Source organism: Rana temporaria, chromosome 12 (genome assembly GCF_905171775.1).
Source record: "Rana temporaria chromosome 12, aRanTem1.1, whole genome shotgun sequence".
Taxonomy (NCBI): domain Eukaryota; kingdom Metazoa; phylum Chordata; class Amphibia; order Anura; family Ranidae; genus Rana; species Rana temporaria.
Genome location: NC_053500.1, coordinates 58,218,406 through 58,242,268, shown reverse-complemented (window position 1 = coordinate 58,242,268; position 23,863 = coordinate 58,218,406). Strand labels below are relative to the sequence as shown.

The 23,863-nt window shown below is 44.8% G+C and overlaps 1 protein-coding gene and 1 long non-coding RNA gene across 3 annotated transcripts in view; one reads left to right on the top strand and one right to left on the bottom strand.

Moving 5' to 3' along the window:
* LOC120919155 (lysosomal alpha-glucosidase-like) overlaps positions 1-23,863 on the top strand; it is a 273,064-nt gene that overhangs the window by 22,180 nt on the left and 227,021 nt on the right. For both annotated transcript variants that reach the window (XM_040331191.1, XM_040331192.1), the window contains exon 4: positions 22,402-22,567. In XM_040331191.1, the coding sequence (XP_040187125.1) occupies positions 22,402-22,567 (166 nt within the window). The remainder of the gene's footprint in view (positions 1-22,401; positions 22,568-23,863) is intronic.
* LOC120919157 lies at positions 11,599-20,919 on the bottom strand. Its single transcript, XR_005744521.1, has 2 exons — positions 20,726-20,919; positions 11,599-14,359 (listed from the first exon to the last, which is right to left on the bottom strand). It is a non-coding gene; the product is annotated as an uncharacterized LOC120919157 (long non-coding RNA).

The window sequence follows — 23,863 nt, the reverse complement described above, 5'->3', positions numbered from 1 at the left end:
AATCCCGGGAATTCAATTGTCATCCTCCAAAGAGATTTCTATTAACGAAACTTCCCAGGGATCCAGAGAAAGCCAAGGCTCTTCCACTATTGCTAGGGGAGATGGTAGACCAAAAGGTCCTTAACCCAGTTCCAGAGAAGGGGGGAAAAAGGGTTTTTACTCTCATGTTTTCATCATCAATACCAGCAGTCCAGTGGGGAAAGTATCATCTAAGGCCACTTCAAGTGTTTCCTTTTAAGAAACCAAAGAGAAGATCTGGACAAGTCGGTATTACTCCCAACATCTGTAAAGAAGTCGATATGGTGGTGGAGGGTCCACACGAACCTAAATTGGGGTCTGGCTTTGTAATTTCCGATCTCACGGAAATTGACCACAGACGCAAGCAGCTGGGGTTGGGGAGCTCATCTAGGGGAGATGGTCCCCGGAGGAAGCCAGGGCATCCTCATACTGGAGAGAGCTTATGGCGATAACCAAAGCCATAGAATTCTTAAAGAACCAACTAAGAAGTCATCACATCCTGATACTGTCAGACAACGCCACAGCAGTGGCTTATGTGAACAAGCAAGGAGGCACAAGAAGCCCATCTCTAAGCCACATCTCCAATCAGATATGCCGGTGGGCAGAAGGGAATCTGCTGTCACTGGTGGCAGTCTATCTAAAAGGAGAAGACAACCAAGTAGTGGACTTTCTCAGCCGCCAGGAGATCTCCCAAGAGGAATGGGTACTGCACCTGGAGGTGTTCAGAGAAATTACAGCCCACTGGGGAGACCCAAACATAGATCTCTCGGAAGAATGCTCAGATGAAGCGTTTCTTCTCGCTAAACCAGCAAGATGAATCTCTTGGGATAGACGCTCTCCAAAATCCTTGGAACTTCAAAATATGCTATGCCTTCCCTCCGGTTCATCTGATTCCACGGGTGGGAAATAAGTTTCTACAGGAACAGACAAAACTTGTACTACTCGCACCATACTGGCCCAAGAGAGTCTGGTTCTCTCAACTCCTCAGTCTCTTGGCAGAAGAGCTGTGGCTTCTACCTCACAGGGCAGACCTGATGTGTCAGGGTCCCCTGACAAGCCTAAAACAAGAAAGTTTCAAATAGGCGGCCTGGTTACTGAGGAGGACCTCTTGAGATCAAAAGGACTCTCTGAGAAAGTAGTGGCAACGCTTCTGAGCGCCAGGAAGTCAAACACCAGAGCCATTTACAAAAAGACCTGGAGGAAGTTCAACAGTTGGTGCACTGAAAACCAAAGACAGAAAATGGATACACCAATCATTCTTGAATTTTTACAGCAAGGCGCTGATAAAGGGCTAGCGCTCAGTACACTGAAAGTTTAGATTGGAGCGCTATCGGTGTATCTACAAAGGACACTACAAGAGGACCCGTTGACCTCTTGTTTTTGCAGGGCATTAGTGAAATACAAAAAGTCCAAGACACAAAAATGTCCCACATGGGATTTGTCGGTAGTGCTCAGGGGGATCATCAAACCTTCCTTCGAGCCACTTCAAGATGCATCTTTAAGATTATTGACTCTTAAAACTGTTTTCCTCGTAGCCATCACAACAGCACATAGAATAGGAGAAATACAGGCTCTATCTGTTGGAGAACCTTTTTTGAGAATTATGACGATCGAATCGTCCTTCAAACAGATCTGGGATTTACTCCAAAAGTGTCAACTTTTCATAAATCCAAGGATATAGTTTTACCTAAATTTTGCAGTTCACCAAACAACAGCAAAGAGGAAGAATTAAAGGATCACTAAAGGAATTTTTTTTTTTTTTTTTTGCTGAAATGACTGTTTACAGGGTATAGAGACATAATAGTTAACTGATTCCTTTTAAAAACGATTAAAAATAGATAAAAATTAATCATATAATCTGCCTCTTAGATGCAAAAACGAAACTGAAACTAGTTTAGTCTTTGCATGTTATTTTATGCCTCTGTGCTGGACAGTGCCATAGAGAGTCATGGCTAGGAAAACGAAACTAAACTCTCCCATGACTTTTTTCATAAGGAGCCAGACAACCAGGAAGTGTCCAGAACAGAGTAGTATTACAGCAACATCAGAGCAAAAACGAGCAATGAGGACATGAAACCAGGACTGCAGTAAGGTAAAGGAAGCTTTTTAGCTAAAAAAATGTTTTCCTTTAGTAACCCTTTAAGTTTTCTTGATGTCAGAAGGTGTCTACTTCAATATTTAGAAGTCACTAATGAAGTTAGAACATCAGATGCATTATTTGTCTTGTACGCGGGTCAACTGAAGGGCAAACTAGCGTCCAAAAAGACAATTGCCAGATGGATCAAGGCAGCCATACTAGAATGCTACAGTATTATGGAGATAACACCGCCAAAAGAACTTAAAGTTCATTCTACAAGGGCTTCAGTAGCCTAATGGGCAGGAGCCACGCCAGAACAAATCTGCAGGGCTGCAACCTGGTCAAGATTCTCGACCTTTGTTCAGCATTACAGACTGGATCTGATTTCCAGCCAGGACCAGGCTTTTGGTAGGAAAGTCCTCCAAGCCGTTGTCCCACCCTAGATCTGGTGAGTTCTTGGTTACCCTCTCAAGGGCTGACTTGGAAGACGACTGGGGAAAAAGCAGAGTTAGTTTCTTACCGGTAACTCTGTTTCCATTAGTCTTCCAAGGCAGCACTATCTCACCCTAAAATGTCTAACCTTGTGGGGTTGTATTTGTGTATTTTATATCGTTTCAGATTCCGGCCTTCGGTTTTCGGGGATGATTGACCAGGGACCTGAGGGACCGCCTCTTAAGGGGAGGAAAAATCAGTGGCAACGCGTTTCCTGATTGTGAGGAGGAGCTCTATCCCTCAAGGGCGGCCTTGGAAGACTACTGGAAACAGAGTTGCCGGTAAGAAACTAACTAACCTAAGGTTTTTTTTTGTTGACTGTGTCCCTGTTGAGGAGTTTTCCCCTCACAAGTTCTAGAAAATATCTCCAATAAAGACAGACTAAAACACATTTTTAAAGTGTTATTAAACCCACAACAGTAAAATCAGTCTGTACAAGGGGAGGCCAATAAGTGCTTACCCTCACCAAGATCCAGATGTGCTAGTGATCTGAATTGTATTTTACTGACTCTTTCTTCTCTACATATCCACCTCCTATGGTTACAAACTCCTCACATCTGTGTAGAAGAGGAGATTAAGGGGGGATATGATCAACATGTACAAATATATATATAAGGGGTCCATATAATGAACTTGGTGTTGAGTTATTCACTTTTATGTCAACACAGAGGACAAGGGGGCACTCTCTTTACGGCTAGAGGAAAAGAGATTTCATCTCCAAATACGGAAAGGTTTCTTCACAGTAAGAGCTGTGAAATGGGCTCCCTCTAGATGTGGTTCTGGCCAGCTCATTAGATTGCTTTAAGACAGGCCTGGATTATTTTTATTATAACTGGGTACTAACATTTATAGGGAAAATCCAATTGCCTCTGGGATCAGGAAGGATTTTTTCCCCCTGCTGTAGCAAATTAGATCATGCTTTGCTGGGGTTTTTCACCTTCCTCTGTATCAACTGTTTGATCTAGGGTGGGACAACGGCTTGGAGGACTTTCCTACCAAAAGCCTGGTCCTGGCTGGAAATCAGATCCAGTGGGATTGTATGATATTTTTTATTTAATTTAATTTATTTTTATGATTGAACTGGATGGATTTTTAAGTACCGTAGATTGTTGCCATTCCACGAGTGTGTCCAATTTTAAAGCATGACATGTTAGGTATTTATTTACGCAGTGCAACATCATCTTTCACATTATAGAAAAAAATTGTGCTAACTTTTTACTGTTTTGTGTTTTTTTGTTTTTTTTGTGTGTGCATTTTTTCCTAGAAAATTGCATTTGAAGGACCGCTGCGCAAATACAGTGTGACATAAAATATTGCAATATTTTCAATTTATAAATACCGTGACCCCACAATAGGGATAAAACTAAAAGAGGTTTAACCTTAAACTATGTTGAGGGTTCTTTACTGTAAGAGCGGCAAGGATGTGGAATTCCCTTCCACAGGCGGTGGTCTCAGCAGGGAGCATCGATAGTTTCAAAAAACTATTAGATAAGCACCTGAACGACCACAACATACAGGGATATACAATGTATTACTTGCATATAATCACACATAGATTGGACTTGTGTCTTTTTTCAACCTCACCTACTATGTAACTATGAGTGCCATTTTATTCTCTAGGGTCTCTGCTAAAAAAAATTATAATGTTTGGGGGTTCTAAGTAATACAGAAAATACAGATTTTAGAGTTGAAAATGTATTTATTGGTATCGTAATAAACAACACATAAAAAAAAATACAAAAGGAAACAATAATCAATGGTACATAAAAGTGACAATCGTGATCAAACACGTTACTTGAGTCAGCCCAATGGCTATCGCCCATAGCTTAACTCCTGATGTCTTGTAAGAAATAATGAACATCATCGGTCATCCTTGGGAGCAGAAAACGACTCCCGTCAGGAGGGTGTCATTGTTTCCGATCAGATAACATATGGAGAATTCAAAGTAAATAAAAAAAAAAGGAAAATAGAAGAGATGAACGACCCAAAGAAGGTCATGGAAAGGGAAAAAGAGGAAAGGAAAGAAGATAGAGCAGAAAAGAGCAGGAAACAGTGGGGGAAGGGCACGAGGGCTGCTGCGAAAACATTTGCGGGGTAGGGTCACAGGAGGACAATGGGGAGGGACATCTGGAGGTATACGCCTCGACCAGCCCAGTAATAGGGTCACAAGTCAGGGTGATCGTGTTGGGGGTGGTAGCATATTGGTGAGAGTATCAGAGGCGGAGAAGTGGAGCCAAGTCGACCACAGCATCTTGAATTTATCAAAGGTGTCATTGTCAAGGGCCAGCATCTCCTCCATTCTCATGGTATCGTTCATGATTGAAACCCACTGTGACAAGGGGGGAGTGACAGTCGTTTTCCAAAATGAAGGTATGAGCTGTCTCGCTGAGGACATAAAAAAACGGAGAAGACTTTTCTTTTGTGATGTAACCGACCCAGGGAGAATGGAAAGGAGAGCAATCTTGGGGGAGGGTGTCAATGTTTCATCATAAATTTTATTATAACAAGTAAATACCTGAGTCCAGAAGGGGCGGATCCTCTCGCATTCCCACCAGATATGGAGATAGGTCCCTGTAGAGGAGGTGCATCGCCAACATGTGGCTGGAGTAGACGGGAACAGTTTGTGTAGCGTGAAGGGGTCCCTGTACCATCGTGACAATACCTTTATAGTTCTTTTCCTGGGAGTAGCAGGATATCGTTGATTTGTGAGTAAACAGAAACGAGGTCTGCCAGTCCGATCGGGGTATGTCTTCTTTCAAATCTGCAGACCACTTCCCCGTGTAGGAAGGCAAATCACCATGTAGTAGAGCTTGAAGGAGACAGTATATGGTAGAGAGAAGGTGTCTGGGTGTTTCAGAGAGGGAGCACAGTCGTTCAAATTCAGTGTAAGGGCGGTGGATTTGGGAGGAACTGTGTAGGCACTGTGCAAATGTAGAGAGGTGAAGGGTGGTAAGCCAGTCTGTGGGACCCGTCGGTGTGACTGCTTGGGGCCAGTCAGAGCGCCTAAAGGGCCCTATCGTAGCCGCCCCTATGCCCTGGGGGAATACGGGGTTGTCGAACAAAGGGGACAATGGGGAAGGGTCAGAGAACAAGGAGGTGCATAGACCTCTATGGACCCACAGTCTGAGAAAAGCAATTGTTAATGGCGAGAGGGACGGCAGGCGGGAAAAATTGGACCCATATCCCCGAAGAAGGGCCCGAAGGTCCACGGGTGTTAGGTCTTGTTCCATGGCGACAGAAGCCTTTAGAAAAGGGCGGGGGAACCATTCCAGGATGCGTGCCACATGAGTGGCTTTGTAGTAAGTCTCAAAGTCGGGTAGACCTGCTCCACCCTGTAACTTCGGGAGCGTGAGTAACTTGTATTTCACTCTGGGCATCCCCCCTATTCCACAGAAATCTGATAGCTAGTGAGCGTAGGGCCGCAAAGAAGGTTTTAGGAACCAAAACAGGGATCGTCTGAAAAAGGTATAATAATTTGGGCAGGGTGTCCATTTTAAGGGTGTTAATCCTTCCAAACCACGGTAAGGGGGAACCTCCCCATCCCTCCAAGTCCTTCCGAATGCGAGAAAGTAAGGGGATATAGTTCAAGGAGAACAAGTTGGAAAGGTTGGAGGGGATTGTAACCCCCAAGTAGGACACTCCTTTTACCTTCCTTTGGAACGAGTAGTTAGACCGTAGAGAGGACATCACAGGAGCAGGGAGGGAGATGTTGAGAGCTTCAGTCTTGGAGACATTAAGCTTAAAGTTACTAAAATACCCAAACCTTTGAAATTCATGGAAAAGGGAAGGTAGAGAGGTATTGGGGTGCTGCACATAAACCAAGAGGTCATCAGCATATAGGGACAGCTTATGGTGAGCGGAGGGTGTTTGTATACCCTGGATGGAGGCGTTCTGCCGGATAGCACAGGCCAAGTGTTCTATAACAATGATGAATAGTAGAGGGGAGAGGGGGCAACCCTGCCGGGTGCCATTGGCAATGTCAAACGGCTCAGAGGTGGTGCCGTTTACCAGAACCGAGGCAGACGGCCGGGAGTACAAGGACATCACTTTAGAGATAAAGGTAGAACCTAACCCTAATTGTTCCAGTGAGAGTTGAAGAAAATCCCAATTGACCCTGTCGAACGCTTTTTTGGCGTCGAAGGAAAGGAGGCAGGCTTTCAGGTTTGTACGTTAGATAAGGGATATAAGATGAATCGTTTTAGTGGTGGTGTCTCGCGCCTCGCGGCCCGGGACAAATCCCACTTGGTCATTGTGAATCACGTTCGGGGGGAGAGGAGACAAGCGATTGGCCAACACCTTGGCGAACAGTTTGAGGTCAATGTTGAGCAAGGATATCGGCCGATAGCTGGTACATTGGGATGGATCTTTGATTACAGAGATGTTGGCGGATAAGAGATCTCTTGAAGGCAGATGGGAATCGTCTATGGCGTTAAAAGCTTTAGCTAAAAGTGGCGCCAATTGGAGAGCAAAGGTTTTGTAAAAGCGGGGGGTATAACCGTCTGGACCTGGATATTTGCCTGTTTTCAAGACCTTAATGGTACCCAGAAATTCGGTCACTGCTAGGGGTTTGTCTAGCTCCAGGGAGTTTAGTTCGGGGATAGTAGGCAATGCTGTTTCCCTAATGTAGTCTTGCATGGTGTCATTAGAAGGGGTGGTGCGGGCGGGTGGGGTTGTGGGGAAGAGGTTGTAAAGCCGGAAATAGTAATCTCTAAAGGCAGAGGAGATGCCTTTCGTATTAAACGCCTTGGTTTGATCAGGGCGGGTAATGAAGGGGATGGAGCATCGGGGCGGTCTGGGATGGAGGATCTTTGCTAGGTGTTTGCTACATTTGTTGGCTAGAGAATAATAATGATTACGCGCTCTGTCTCGAGCTATCAAGGAGTGTGTATCTAAGAGTTGCAGTAGATCTCTACGCGCGTTTGAGAGCCGTACGAACACGGCGGGATCCAAGTCCCGTTTGTGGAGGGATTCGAGGTTCGCTATGGTGGAGAGGAGACAGCGTATATCATCCGTTCTCATCCGCTTGAGACGGGAACCGTGCTGTATGAGCACTCCCCGGATCACACATTTCAGGGCATCCCATTGGATAAGGGGGGAAGTGGAATCAGAGGAATGATCAGCGATGAAGTTCCGAATGGTTGTGGAGATGTCTGCCACACAGACGGTGTCTATCAATAGATTTTCATTGAGCCTCCAGTGCATACCGACGCGAGATGTTGGAGGGCGTGCTAAGGTCAGATAGATCGGGGCATGGTCGGACCATACCAGGTGGCCAAGGGAGGCCTGGAGGGGAGTATCTAACAAAGATTGTGATATCAGGAAGTGGTCTAGTCTGCTGTAAGAGTTGTGAGCTGCAGAGTAGTGACTGTAGTCCCTCTCTGTGGGATGCTGGATACGCTAAGCATCCACCAGATGAGACATATGTAGTAGGGATTTGATGCGTGTCAAAGAGGAGAAGGAAACAGGAGACTTACCCGAGGAAGTGTCTGCAGATGGGGACATAGCGAAGTTGAGATCTCCACCGACGATAAGACAGGGACCCCCAAACGAGGATAATCTGGTGAGAATGGATGAGAGGAACCGAGCCTGGTCCACGCTAGGTACATAGATGTTGGCCACTGCGTGTGGATGGAGGAATCGGAGCGGGCTGGAGACGGCGGGGCCGGCGCCATCTTGGATTCCGGGCCGCGGAGTGCAGCGGCCCGAGATCTGGCGAATAACTCCTCGAGATCACCGTTTTGCGTGTTTCCACGGGTGCCCCTCGGTGCCCGCTGCTTATCCTTCCCCATATGCGGCGGTGAAGGCGGGTTCCTGCTATGCTTGCGGTCCGTGGAGCCGAGGGACAGGGGAGCTGCGAGCAGACACCATGCGTCAGGCCACGCCCCCTCCAGAAAATACAGATTTTAACTTGTAAGCAGCAAATATCATAAAAGGCTTAGGCATGAAGGGGTTGATAGTTGTTGCTGGATGAAGTCAGGTTTGACGAAACGGCGTAGGGAGGAGCGGCGCGCTGACGTCACCACAACGTTAATGCAAGGTCCCGGAAGGAACGGGCTGTTGAGAGCTGGCCGGCTACACAACATTCACACGCAAATTCTTTATCTTTTGTAAGTGCATTTTTTTTTTTAAGTTCTTAGGAATGATAGGATTTTGGGCCCAGTACTTCCTGAACGTCCACAAGTGGTTTTTAGAGGGGTTCCCCCTCTCAAGCTTCAATTAGCACCCAACATCTTGGATGATCCCAATCGGGTCTCTTTTTTTCAAAAATCTAAGGGCTACTACCCCTGTCGTAATTGCAATGTCTGTACCAACAACCAGAATAAAAGTCGGAAAATATGTCAGTTCAAATTGCATATTACGGGTAGAGTTTATGATATCAACACCTTTATCACTTGCTCTTCCCTCAATGTTGTCTATTTGTTGATTTATCCATGCAGCCTTCAGTATGTCGGCCGAACTACACGTGCCATGCACGTTCGGGTCAATGAACACATTGCGAACATTAAGAAGAGCTTTCCAAAGCATTCTGTCTCCCGACACTATTTGGAGCACCATAGATAGAACCCTAAGAGCCGGTTCACACTAGGGCGACACGACTTTCAGAGGCGACTCCGACACGACTTGAACATGAACCACAGGGCGATCTGGGGCGATTTACAACAAGACTTGAAGTCGTCTCCAGGACAGGAGACTTTCCAGTGGCCAATAAAACAACAATCAGCTCTAGGGGAGGGAGGGGGAGGGAGAGGTTTGCCTGAGAAATGTATGTTATCTTCCTGGAAAGTAGCTTCAGATAAGACAGTGATCCGACTTCTGAGGCGACTTCCATTGAAATCAATGGGTACAAATCGCCTACAAGTCGGATTGAAGTAGTACAGGAACCTTTTCTGAAGTCGGATCGCCTTGAGTCGTGTGTATTAACACAGCTCCCATTCACTTCCATTGTTTTTTTCTACAGCGCTACTTGGGACGACTTGAGGCGACATGAAGTCGGATCGCAAGTCGCCCCAGTGTGAACCGGCTCTAAGGGTACGATCTTTATTACTATTGACAGATTCAACCCTCACTGGCGAGGCAGCACGTCCATGCGAGAAATTTCTAAACTTGAAACTCGCTGGATCTATGACCTAAAATGTTATACCCCTTTCGGCTTGGGATATAAATTGTTTTATCAACAACAGTTAATTTATTCAGGTGGGGGTTTATGCATAACATTGGATACATTTTGTACATATTCCCCTACTTTTTTTATCCAGTTATTGGTTTTATTTTAGTATATCTTTTATCATACTATATTTCATTTTTTATATCTTTTTTGTTTTTAACATGAGCATTATTAATAATTTTTTTCTCGATATTTTTATGTATTTTTATGTTTTGGGGGTTATTTCTAACCCCCAAAATTAGGGGGTTAACTTTTAATTAATCGATTAATCTTTAATTTTTTTGATCGATCAAAATCTTTTTGATCGATTAAAATTCTTTTGATTGGTACTCGCCTCTACGCCGGCTTCTGGGCCTTCATGGAGTTCCATCGGTGATCCAGTAACGTCACGGACACTGGCGGGGCTTGCCGTGTCCATCTGAAGGGCTCCTTTGCTGTGCCTTCATATCTGCATGCCGGCGGGACCTTACTATCTGCCACATGCAAGGGCTGTTACACTTCCCTCTATCACTTCCCTCTATCAACCTGGGATTCTACAACCATCCACTGGGAGTTGTGATAGTTCCCTTAACGGGACATCTACATGCCGACGGACTGATGTTAACCTCTCCTCATCTGGATTCAGCAGTGGTATCATTGTACACATTTTTATACCAGTATCATACTTAGCTACATGTTTTTATGACTGCTTTTGCTACCGTTTGGTATTACTCGCACCATTTTTACAGTCTATGTAGCTACATCGATTTTATCTCCAGTGCAATATTTATTTGGTTACCTACTTGAAGACTATAAAAGTTTTAATGCTATTCCCATCGAGCGCTGCCTTTTGTGTGTTTTTGTATCCATTTTTCCAGTGGTTGGTAGCTGCACTGGGAATCGGCATGCAAGTAGATCAGCTAAAAGTAGTTGGATCTGTATGTGCGTTATAATTAATCGAAATTAGTCGATTAAAAAAAAAAAACGATTAATCGAACAGAAAAAGTTTGATCAGTAACAGCCCTAATATATATATATATATATATATATATATATATATATATATATTATATATGAGATATGTTTTTTAACAGGACTTTTATATATTTAGACCACAGTTTCATTATTCATAGGAGTCTCCGTCTTTCCTCCGTATATCTTTGTATATTTTGTTATGATTGTATACATGATAACATATTGTACTGTACTGATGTGCATTAGAAATTGTTGTTATTGTTTATAGTCTTTAGTTAGTTTCATCTAGTGCTATATCTCTGGATAGCTAACTTTATTTTGTAAATGCAGAATTATACAATATTTTGCCTTTATATGCCAGTTGACGTTTTTGGCACACAAAGGGTGGGTCAGCTCCAGGGTTAGTTTCGGCCGGGGATGCTGTTTTTCAGCTGTGTTTGTCCTCCAGCTGTGCTTCCCCTCCGGTTGCCTGACCCCTCCTTTGTGACCTCGTCACTTCCTGGTGTGCGTCGCTGTTCTGTTCCCCGGATACTAGGCGGGCGCACACTAGTTCCTCTTTAGTTATGTTTATGGTGGTGCGCATGCGCGAGCGCATCTGCCGCCGGTCACCCCGGAAGCGGGATTTACTGCTTCACCTGGAATCACAGGTGAGTGCGGAGGTTCTGCGCTTGCGCACAACCTTCTTGTTTCAACCCTGCTCCTCTGATTCCGCGATCGCGCTGGGCATGCAGCTATGTTGGCCTATCATGGGCTCACATGCATGGGCGGCTGATTGAAATCAGCTGCTTATGCAGCTATGTGAAATAGATATCTCTAGACCAACTCTAGAGTACTGCTAATCTGCCTGCTGAGCCAAATTGCAAAGCAAGAAAATGAGACCAGTCTGTGTGGATTCCTGTGCAAAGAGGAAGAGGGACGACCTGTGAGGCTCCCTTTATTAACAATATGACATCACAAAACATATGCATTCAGATTGGTTAGCTTGTATAATTCACACCCATTTACCCACCCATTTACACGCCTCCTGTGATGTCTATTCTTGGCAGTGTGGAGCACATGTAATATCATTTGTCCAATGTTCATATACAGGGATCTCAAGCCCAAGGTTTCAGGGGCAAAGCCGTATTTGGAAACAGTTCTCTTGTCAAGGGACACAAAATTCCAGTCAGTGGAAGAAGACAGGGAGGAGGGGAAGATTGAACACATCTGTTTCCTATTATTAGTCCTTCTGTCTCTCCATCCAAGTTGAGTTTGTAACTTTAAAACTTAATATCATATCTGATATAAACTCTTAAGGGAAATGAACACTATTGTGATACACATTTTTCACACATGCATATATATAATGAATATAAAAACAATATAAAAAAAAAAGAAACATTTCAGTGATTCTAATAAAAGAATCAGCCTAACATAAAATAGGGATTTTAGTATAATCCATCACAGTCCCCCCTTAAAATGGCTATTTTATCAGTACTGTCCCTACATTCTCTTTGTTCTTTCCCTCACTTGAGAATGTTGTAAGTGGTTTTAACAGGTAAGGATTGTAATAGAGGATATGGTCCCTCTTCTACTTCCTTCATTGAATCTCCTATATCATCTAAATTCAAAAAAGTAGGAACTATCTCTTCAGCTGCTTTCCCTAACAGCTTCTTTATACAGGACAGAATACAATAAAACATCATCACAACCAATATAACCAAAAACAAAATTGCTATACCTATTTGAGTACAAATGCGTTGCCACCCTTTCATCCACCCAAAATACTGGTCCCAGGGATCTGTCGGCCCTGAATTTCTTTTTAACTCCTTGGAGAATTCCTCTAATTTCTTAATGGCCAAAGTTACCTTACCATTCGGACCTGTATTGTCCGGAATGTACGTACAACATGTACTTGTTCCAGGCAACATTTTACATACACCCCCCTTTTCAGCTATGATCATGTCTAGGGCCATGCGATTTTGAAAAGTCATTTGTGATGTGGCCGCTAGTTGTTCAGCTATTCCCTGGAGTGCATCCCTGGTATAGTTAACAAACCTTTTGTTGATTATAGTAAATATAATTAATCCATAGTAAATATAATTAATCCAATCTACATTCTTATTTATAGTGATTATGGGAATCGGGGACACAAAATCTGCAGCTACTTGGTCTCTCTGGCTTTAAACTCATCCGGGGCCCCCCTTGTGACCCCGATGGCATCTATATATACACGAGGGTCAAAACTACCAGCAGGGGCACTTCTACGCTCTCTTGGAGTGCTTCCCTTTTGTTACTAGGTCTTCTACAGAAAAGATGTGCAGGGGCACTATGACTTTAGCAAGTGCACATTCCCCTGTCCATCTGTCAGTTAATTTAGTCCTAATCTTCATGTCCCCACAGATCCAATACACATCTCCCAAGGATTGAGTTTGATTTTGGACTAGATCTGCGGATACACTACTGTATGAAGCACAGTATCCCGTAGAGAAGTTACCCAAGAACCTCCCTTTTTCCTGATATTTCCCATAACATGTGTAATTACCGGGATATATAGTGATACCCTCCCCGGGCCTTGCTGTATTAGTTATTATTGGGTATTCCTTTTTTCCATGTTTCACACTGGGAGTAATCAGTAGTAGTATTGGTAAACAGGCTCAGAAAAAACTCCTTGAGTGGGAGGTATGTTTAATGGTACTGTTCCCAAATGGGGTTTAGCTCCACTACACACATAACAGTTGGACCTGTTATGTTTCCCTGCACTATATCTCATCCATTCCAGCCATAGGTTGACATCCGAGAAACCAGTCTCTGCTGCCATTGTGTCTTCAGATGTGGGATCTGCTATGGCCACTATATCATCTAGGGTGCTCTTATGTACATGTGACTCAGGGGGATCACTTGCTGTTTGAAGGGCCTGCCATTCAGGTAAATTATACATGTCTTTAATTTGGAACTGTCCTTGTGGTCCCTTCTCCCCTCCATCATACCGTACCCCTATAACATATGTGCCTGCATCCACATGACTGGGATTCCTTATGGTTAGGGTAAGTTTTGTGCTATGTTCCACCTCACTACCTGACCATATACCTGTTTTTGTTAAGGTCAGTCTGTCAAGTAATGGCTCTCCATATTTGTCTTTTTTGTTCAGGGCACACTGTGGCCTATTTCCCCAGTCATCACCTGTATTCCAACCCACAGATCCCCAATTGTCACAATCCTCAGTTGCATCACATAGATATATGTTTCCATGGGCAACAAACAGCGGCCGGTACACAGCACACTGCCATACAATTGGCAAAGGAACATATATATCACAGTAATCAAATATAAAGGTAGCCACATGTGTGTTTGATGAATTATACCACAACTGTATCTGTTCTGCTCTCCTAATAGCCACCTCCTGTGTGTACACAATTGTCACTGTAAAAAGAAGGATATATAACTTCATTCTGTTGCGGGTAGTGCACAGTCCTCAGGAACTGGAGCCTTTTTGCAATGGGATGCGTGTATCCAAGTGTTCTTTCCGGCCAACTTTACTGAAGTAGCTGTTGTCCACAACACTTGAAATGGACCATCATATCTTGGCTCTAGAGAATGTTTTCGGAGGAACTTCTTAACCATCACCCAATCACCAGGAAGTAAACTGTGAGTACCGGTATCTAAATCAGGATCTGGAATGGAAGAAAATACTCGTGCATGGATATTAGTTTATGTGACGGCTCTTGCCAAAGAATGATCTACCAAAGTATCAGACTGTAATTGCAGCTATTGTGGGTAATAACCTAACCTAGGAGCTGTACTAAACAAGATTTCAAAAGGGGATAAAGAATGCTTCCCTCTCGGAGTACCGTACACTGAATAAGGCTATTGGCAAACTTTCTGGCCAGGACATACCTGTGTCCTTGGCCATTTTCAACATTCGGGTTTTAAGTGTCTGGTTCATTCTTTCCACCTTCCCACTACTCTGAGGGTGCTAAGGTGTATGAAATGCTAATGTGGTACCTAGGGCCTTCCATATTTCTTTTGTAACTGTAGCAGTGAATGCAGGACCTTGATCACTCTCTATAACCTTGGGTACCCCATATCTGCAAACCACCTTCAAAAGTAACTTTTTAGCTGTGGTTTTCGCTGTCTGATTTGCAAATGGATAAGCCTCGGGCCATCCTGAGAACATGTCTACCACTACCAGGGCATACTCGAATCTACCACTCTTTGGCATTTGTATGTGGTCAATCTGTATCCTCTGGAAGGGGTAGAGTGGTCTGGCTGAATGTTTCGGGGGTGTTTTCTCCAGCCTTCCAGGATTGCATGCTAGGCAAGTGTGGCAGGACTTGCAGTACTGGTTAGTTAAAGTAGTGATTCCTGGAGCTACATAGTGTTTGTTTATGAGTGAGTTCATCAAAGTCTTTGAGAGATGGGTTGGCCCATGGGCCCACTGTACCACAACTGGGTACAGAGCTCTGGGGAGACATGGGCGGGTTCCTACAGTTCAAAGTTCATTCACCGTAGTGCTCCCATCTTATTCCATGTAGTTTTCTCTTGGTCTGCAGCGTCTGTTTGAGTTTTCTTGAGTAGGTCTTTGTGTACCGCTTCTGGTTGTGGATGGTATATCCCCACGAAGTCTGTGGTTTGAGCCTCTAAGGGGTTCATGGCTGCTTGTTTTGCTGTTTCATCGGCAAGGTAGTTTCCTCTGGCTTCTGGTGTGGTTATCTTCCCATGGGCTTTAATCTTGAGTATTGCTACTTTTTCTGGGAGTTGAAGTGCTGTCAGGAGCGCATCTATTGCCTTGCCATGCTTCACTGGGGTACCGGCTGTTGTCAAGAAGCCTCGAGTCTTCCATATCACCCCAAAGTCATGGGCCATGCCCAGTGCGTACCGCGAATCGGTATAGATGTTTGCTGTTCGTCCTTCTGCAAGCTGGCAGGCTACTGTAAGGGCATGAAGCTCAGCCTCTTGAGCAGACATGGATGCTGGGAGCGAGGCGGCTTTCATAGCTGCAGTCTCTGTGGTAACCGCATATCCTGTATGGTAATTGCTGAATGAATCTGCAAATCTGGAGCCATCAACATACAAGGTGAGTTGAGGCTCTGGGATCTGGGGGACCAAGAACAGAGGGTAGATGGGTGGTTTCTGCCTTCATGAGTTCAAAGCAATCATGTTCATGTTCATCCAGGGTAGGAGAAGGTAAGTCTGTGTCATTCTCTTCTTCCTGTTCGTCCAGAGACATGTCATGATTCCCCCCTTGGACAAGAGGAAGAAGAGTAGCAGGGTTTAGCTGCTGGCATCGAAGCAGTGTGACATTGTCAGGCAAGAGTAGAGTGCATTGTAACCGGAGGTGGCGGGCAGAAGATATATGCTTGGGCTGCCCTTGATTCAAGATGGCAGAGATATCGTGAGGGGCAAGCAGCTGTAGGGGATAACCCAGAACAATATCTGAAGTTTTGTCCAAGAGGGCCTGGGCAGAAAAAACAGCTCAGACAGGATGGGCCTCCTCTGGCAACTGAGTCCAGGCGAGCAGAATAGTAACCGATGGGGCGGTTATGGAGTCCATAACTTTGTGTCAACACCCCCGAGGCATGGCCCTGGGTCTCAGAAATAAACAACCAAAAGGGCTTTCCATAATCAGGGAGACCAAGTGCAGGAGCAGAGCTGATTGCCCTTTTCAAAAGGTAAAAGTTAGTAAGCGATTTTTCGGACAGCGCAAAGGGGTCACGTGGCAAGTTGTCATACAGTGGCTGCATGAGAGAAGGGAAGCCACAGGTATCCATGCTCTGCAATAAGAGATCAGTCCCAAAAATGCATGTAGGGCCTTGGCGTTACAAGGGGGCGGAATGGCTTGGATGGCTTCAGCGCGTTGTTGCGTAATGTGCTTCGCGCCATGGGATATGCAATGTCCCAGGAAGACAACACGGGAAGAGCACCACTGTAATTTCTCCTTTAAAGGCCTTGCATCCTTGTTGAGCTAGGTACACCAGGAGGCTCACAGATGATTGTTCCGCTGTTTCCTGAAAGGGGGCACAGACGAGCAAGTCATCCACATATTGGAGAACCACAACCAGGTCTGGGTGGGGGTTAGCCCAGTTGGAGAGGATTAGGGACATGGCCTTGGTAAACTGGTTGGGTGAGTTCTTTGCTCCCTGAGGCATAACAGCCCAGGTGTATTGTTTTGCGGCGTGAGTGAATGCAAACAAGTACTGGCAAGAGGGGTCCAATGGGACACTAAAGAAGGCATTCGCCAAATCACTGACAGTGAAAACCTTTCTAGATGGGGGCACCCCTGACAGAAGAGTGTGTGGATTGGGGACAAGTGGTGTCTCCAAAATGGTGGCCTCGTTCACTGCTCTAAGATCTTGTGCCAACCGAAACTTACCCGGGTGACCCTTGGGGGTCTTCTTTTTAACAGGAAACAAAGGGGTATTGCAAGGGGAAGTACAGGGTATCAGGGCACCATTCCCCAACAAAACTTAAATTTGCTCAGTAATCGCCTGAGTCTGGACAGGTTTGAGGGGGTATTGTGCCCTTCTGGGAAGAACAGCTCCTGGTTTTAGGACTACTACCGGGGGAACTGACAACCTACCTACATCCTCCGGACCAGAGGCAGGAAGGTATTTGATCAAGGAAATGGTCAGGGATAGGGGTTGGCGTAACCTGCAGGGCCATCAGGATGGGGAGGGAACATAATGCTGATGTGTCTCCCTCACTCAGGGCAGTGGACACAGAGACGGACCCATCAGCATTATATAAGATGGAGGCCCGAAGCCTGGAAAGAACATCTGCCCCCAAGAGATTGAGGGGACAGGTGTTCGAGACCACGAATCTTGCCAACAATGCGGGGGTAGTACCCACCTGTAGAGGTCTTGTGAGGGGGCTGGACCGAGAATGACCATCCACACCCACACAAGACACATCTATAGAGGATAAGTAGAAGGGGTCAGGGATTTCTGCCTCCCGTATGACGCTACGAGCAGCCCCTGTGTCTACAATGAATTTTGGTGTGGCGTCCCTCTATAGGAATCAAAATCTTCGCTAGAGGACCCGCCCCTGACCGGGTTGTGGCGGCCATTATCGGAAGGGGAGGAGGCAGAGGACACAGGGTTGCTGTTTTCCTATTCGACGGGTTGAGGGTGCTCCCCTCGAGGAGGAGGAGGGAAAGCCCTGGCAGTCTGGCGCTGCTCATACCTGAAGTCCAGGTACTGATCATACCTGAAGTCCTGGTACTGATCATACTTGGAATCTGGGTACTGATCATACCTGGAGTCCGGGTACTGACCATACCTGAAGTTCGGGTTCCGATCATACCCACGGTCATACTGGGGGGGTATCTTCTAGGCTGTTGGGGGGGCCCTACAATCCCCCCTGAAGTGACCCTGAATCACACAATTAAAGCAAATAATATGGGCCCTCCGGGGCTGGCTGGGAGCCACAGTCAGTGGGGGGTCGGGAGCCACAGGTAGTGGTTGGGCTGGAGTCAGTCATTAAGGGTGTCACCTCTTGGAGTGGCTGTTGTATTTCCAGACCTTTTGCGACAGGTAATAGGGCTTCTAGGGGTAATGTCCTATACTCTGGACACTATCAGTCCCTTGCGTATCAGTTCCTTCAAACCCGCTATGAAAGCACTTGACAGCATTTGATAATGAGTTTTGGTATGTAAAGAAAATCCTAGATCAGTAAAGACCTGAGTGAGTCTCATGTAAAACTTTTCCACTGACTCCGTCGGGTCTTGCGTCACATCCTAAATGCTAGTTGCCTGATCTGCTAATTTACCCCTAGCCCATTCCTGTAGCTGTTCACAAAACACAACCCCCGAGTTATGAGACCTCGCTCACTAACCGGGCATTATTACAATGTTTCTCCATTATAGGCCAGTATGCATCACCTGCTTTAATTTCACACAAGCTAGCTAAATCCTTCCATGCCGACGAGTATGTCTTTTGGATCTGTGCAATCCGACGGTAAAATGGCATAGGCTGCAGCTCAGGGTCAGGGAGGGAAACTACTAGGGTGGATTCTTGCGAGGGGGAAAAGGAAGCATACCTGAGCGAAGCGTCCGGCAGCATACGGCCGGGCCCCGAATTCCAGGTTATCATGTCCTGTAGGCCCTGAGTTCTACACCTCTCATCAGGACCATCCCAATCAGAACCTGCTGGGTCATCGGAGGGTTGGCTGGGGGGTGGGAGTGGTAGTGCTGTGGGAGGGACCAGTGCCCTAGCAGGGGTAGGCAGCAGATGGCTGAGCAATTGAGTCCAGTACTGCAGGCATCAAAGGGACAATGGCCGGTGGGCAGTAAAAGCTGCCATCTGTGTTCAATACTGGAGTAAGGGGATAGAGAGGTGTGGGTGGGGGGGGTTGCGAGACAGGAGGCGGGCCTGTTTGCAAGGGGGAAGACTTCTGGGGGAGGTCCTCCAACTTACAACTGCAATCGTGGCAGAGCCCAGGGCGGTCAGGGTGTGGGAGTCCGGACTTCCCACATTCCTCACACACCCAGTTTGTGCCACCATCATAGGTAGGGGGCAGGATTTTATCTTTGTGATATACATACTTCAGCCCCTCCTTGTTCTGCATTTCCTGTTCCACCCACCCCTCACTCATCAAAGCTTTTGCCATGCGGAACCAAGCCTCTGCCGCCAAAATCAAATTACTACTAGCCAACAAACCCTTCTTTTCAATTAACAAAATCCGTCATTGTTCCGGCTGCAGGCGCCCCCCCCGCAATCTGAGAAATTGGCAAGCTTCATCAACTTTTTCCACCCCTTCACACCCTGCGTCCCCTCCTGTTAAAGCACAAGGTCATAGACTAAGGTACCGTCAGTTGGTCTAGTGAGCCGGGAACCCATTCTCAACCCTCCCTTATTTAATTCACTAGCAAAGGGCCAAGATTCACTTCCCCCAACCGGAATATTAGTTATGCAAAGCGAGTTAGCTTGTGCCAGTCAGAAAGTCAGCTGAGGACCATGAAAAAAAAAACAAGCCCCAATATACACAGATCTATATGGATATACAAATAGCCTGGGCTATATAGCAAGGAACAGTAACAAGCCGTGTCTCAACAAAAAATAATTGCTTGACCTCGTGTTCTTTTCAGACTGGCAGCAAGGAGAATATGAACATACAAACAACAAAATAAGGGGGGGTTTGGCAGCGAAGGGGTTAACAGAAACAGGCGGGAAAGAGGGGAGAGAATTACTTTCCAGCAAACAAAGAGTTAACTAAGGAAGGGGGAGGGGGGGTTAATTTGGTGCTGCTGAGAAAGGGGGGGGGGAGAGAAGAGGAGAAGAGGGAGTTTTTAGCTGCCAGCAAGGAAAGGGTTATTAAGCCAGGCGACAGAAGAAGGGGAGATTGTTACAAGCAGGCAGTATAGAGCAGGAGAAAACAGGAGAAATACACAGAGCAGTTACACAATATTTGATAACATACAGTCTAACAGACGCACAGTTAGTATAACATTATGCAACACACAGTTAGAATATAGCCATTTCAGTGACAATGTCTGCATGGAGGTAAATATTATCTACACAAATATGCATGGGCATCAAAAAATGTGCGTTCTCTTTGTTATACACAAATACGATAAGGCAACTGCGACTCTCACGGGTCGCCCTCTTAAATCTCTCTGTGGAAAGAAAAGCTGATCTCCATAACACACATTTGTATGTATAATAGATTGCGCACCATCTGTAAATCTGGGTGAGTTTATTATACACACTCAGAGTGGTAGGGCATCTGTGACACTCACGGTTCACCCTCACTACCACACTGTTACCAGATAAGGAAACTGTGCCACCCCCCCTCGTACAGGCAACCACTAAAATAGCCACATTCAAGGTAACATAGAACACAACAGAACATATATTAATATTACAGCACAACGGGTTCTCTTTTAAAAAAAAACTTTGTTCAAGGAATTACCCACCTCTGTTTACCCGGATCAGCAGAATGGAGTGAGCGAAAAAAAACGTGGGTGAAAGAGAGAGGGAGAGAGCCTGCAAACGTTTTAGAACACGGCGAGAGTAAAAAAAATAAATTAAAGTTTCTCTTACCGTGTGCTTGTTCAAACAGGGTCGCTCCTTCCGACTCTCGCTCCTTCCAGCTCTTGATTCTGCTGTGTCTGGTAAAAAAAACAAAGCCGCACGTTAGGAGCCAAAATTGAAATGGATATCTCTAGACCAGGGATATGCAATTAGCGGACCTCCAGCTGTTGCAGAACTACAAGTCCCATGAGGCATAGCAAGACTCTGACAGCCACAAGCGTGACACCCAAAGGCAGAGGCATGATGGGAATTGTAGTTTTGCAACATCTGGAGGTCCGCTAATTGCATATCCCTGCTCTAGACCAACTCTAGAGTACTGCTAATCTGCCTGCTGAGCCAAATTACAAAGCAAGAAAATGAGACCAGTCTGCTTGGATTCCTGTACAAAGAGGAAGAGGGAGGACCTGTGAGGCTCCCTTTATTAACAATATGACATCACAAAACATATGCATTCAGATTGGTTAGCTTGTATAATTCACTCCCATTTACCCGCCCCCTGTGACGTCTGTTCTTGGCAGCATGGAGCACATGTAATATCCTGTGTCCAATGTTCATATACAGGGATGTCAAGCCCAAGGTTTCAGGGGCAAAGCCATATTTGGAAACGGTTTTCTTGTCACGGGACACAAAATTCCAGTCAGTGGAAGAAGACGGGAAGGGGGGGAAGGTTGAACACATCTGTTTCCTATTATTAGTCCTTCTGTCTCTCCATCCAAGTTGATTTTGTAACTTTAAAACGTAATATCATATCTGATATAAACTCTTAAGGGAAATAAAACACTATTGTGATACATATTTTTCACACATGCATATATATAATGAATATAAAAACAATATAAAAAAAAAAACATTTCAGTGATTCTAATAAAAGAATCAGCCTAACATAAAATAGGGATTTTAGTATAATCCATCACAATGTTGGCCTATCATGGGCTCACGTGTATTTGGATCTCTCTCTATTTATTTGTGCGTGCATGTTTTAAAGGTTATATTTTTTTGTGTGCATCTCACATTTAAAGTTGCAGCATATTTCTACATCACATTCAATCTTATATTATTAGGATTGTTTTAATTGACAGCGCAGTATTATACACCTTTTTTTCCTTAATATTCATACCAGACCCAAATTGCCTGATAATGGACTAGGGGGAACGCATGCCGTTTTTTAAAATTACTTTTATCTCTATTGCCAGGACCCGACAATTCATTATAACCGCAAGTAGTTTTAAATGACTTTTTCCTTTTTAGAAATGTCATTTTATGCAGGGGAAAAAAATCGCTGCTCCCAAAAACATCAGTTTAAAAAAAAAAAAAAATTGCATTGATACATGTCCTTTGGGGCAGGACCCAGGTCCCCAAACCCTTTTTATGACAATAACTTGCATATTAACCTTTAAAATTAGCACTTTTGATTTTTCACATTCGCGTGTCCCTTAGACTTTAACGGTGTTCACGTGTTTGTACAGCGTTTTTGCATGTTCTGCTGCGAACCAAACAGGGGGGTGTTCGGCTCATTCCTAGTGTGTAATAAGAAAGTGATAAAACTATATAAAGCTTTGTGGTAAACTGAGGGATGTTCTGAGAAGCATTGTAGCAATTTTTATTCGATTACATTAGCAATTGACTATGTGATATACTTCTAGGATGGTGTTGTTCCTTATCTTTGATTTCTGCTATTTTTCCAGGATAAACACTGCCTTGGCTCCATTATTCTTTGCAGACCAGTTCCTACAGATCTCCACATCTCTGCCTTCTGAGTACTTATATGGTTTGGGGGAACACCTCACTTCCCTTAATTTAAACATCACTTGGTCCCACCTCACATTTTGGAACAGAGATGTTTCACCTGAGGTAAGAGTAATAGAACAGTTTATTGAAGTAAAATAGAAACTACAAAATCAAACTCAACTATGTATATTGTAAAAATTGTAAGCCTACACTTTAGATTCTATTGTTTATATAAAGGTAAAAAAGTTAGCTTTTTATATTTGGAGCAGAGCAGAAACTTCTTAACTAAAGGTATTTATCATTCTATCACAGCACCAAAAAAGGGAGATTTTTTTCATTTTAGGCTAGTGGGTGGAACTTTAGATCTGTGACCAACTGTTGATGGCTCTGTCCACTATCCTGAAATGAGGTATAATAATAAGCTATACTGTGTTTCACACTGGGTTGAGAGGGGAACATTTTGTCTCCTTTTAGCCAACCTTACTAATTTTATTAATTACCTAAAGAATAGATTTTGTTAGAGCTGTTTGCATCACCTGTATAATTAGACCATTTTTAGAAACCCTTTTTTTGGGAAGACAAATTTATGGTGCCCCATGTCTCCAATAGTTATGCTTTGAACTTGCAGCGGAGAGAAAAAAAAGAACCTATTGGACCACTTCTATTTCTTGGCTTTTCATGGCCGAGCAGTTGTGAACCAGTTGAATTAAGCTCCTGTTATTTGATTCCATGTAAGGCCCCATGCACATGAGACGCTGGTAATCGCGTGTTCAGAGGCATTTGGACAACTTTTTCAACTGCCCTTGAACACATTCAATGTTATCCTATGTGTCCATGCACACAGTCACGTTTTTCTGCGTTTTTCAGGCAGTTGCGTTTTATGCTCGTTTTTTCAGAAGCAAACAAATGGGTTCAGACGCAAAAGTTTTTGCGTCTTAGACGCAAAACATCGCTAAACGCGGCAAAATGCGGTACCGGCGTTTTCCCTCGATTTCGTTTATAGGCGTTTTTAAAGGTGACCTATTTTTTTACATTAGAAATCTCAAAAATGATGGCAAATGATGAAAAACCATTAAAAAAACAAAAACATGTAATTGCTTGCATTGCATTGTGGACAATCCATAACTTGTGGCAGGTGACGTGGCCAGTGGACAATCCACAACTTGTGGTAGGTGACGTGGCCAGGTGATGTGGCAGGTGACGTGGCCAGGTCACATGGCCAGTGGACAATCCACAACTTGTGGCAGGTGACGTGGCAAGTGGACAATCCACAACTTGTGGTAGGTGATGTGGCCAGGTGACGTGGCCAGGTCATGTGGCAAGTGGACAATCCACAACTTGTGGCAGGTGATGTGGCAAAGTGATGTGACCAGGTGACATGGCCTGGTGGCATGGCAAGTGGACAATCAACAACTTGTG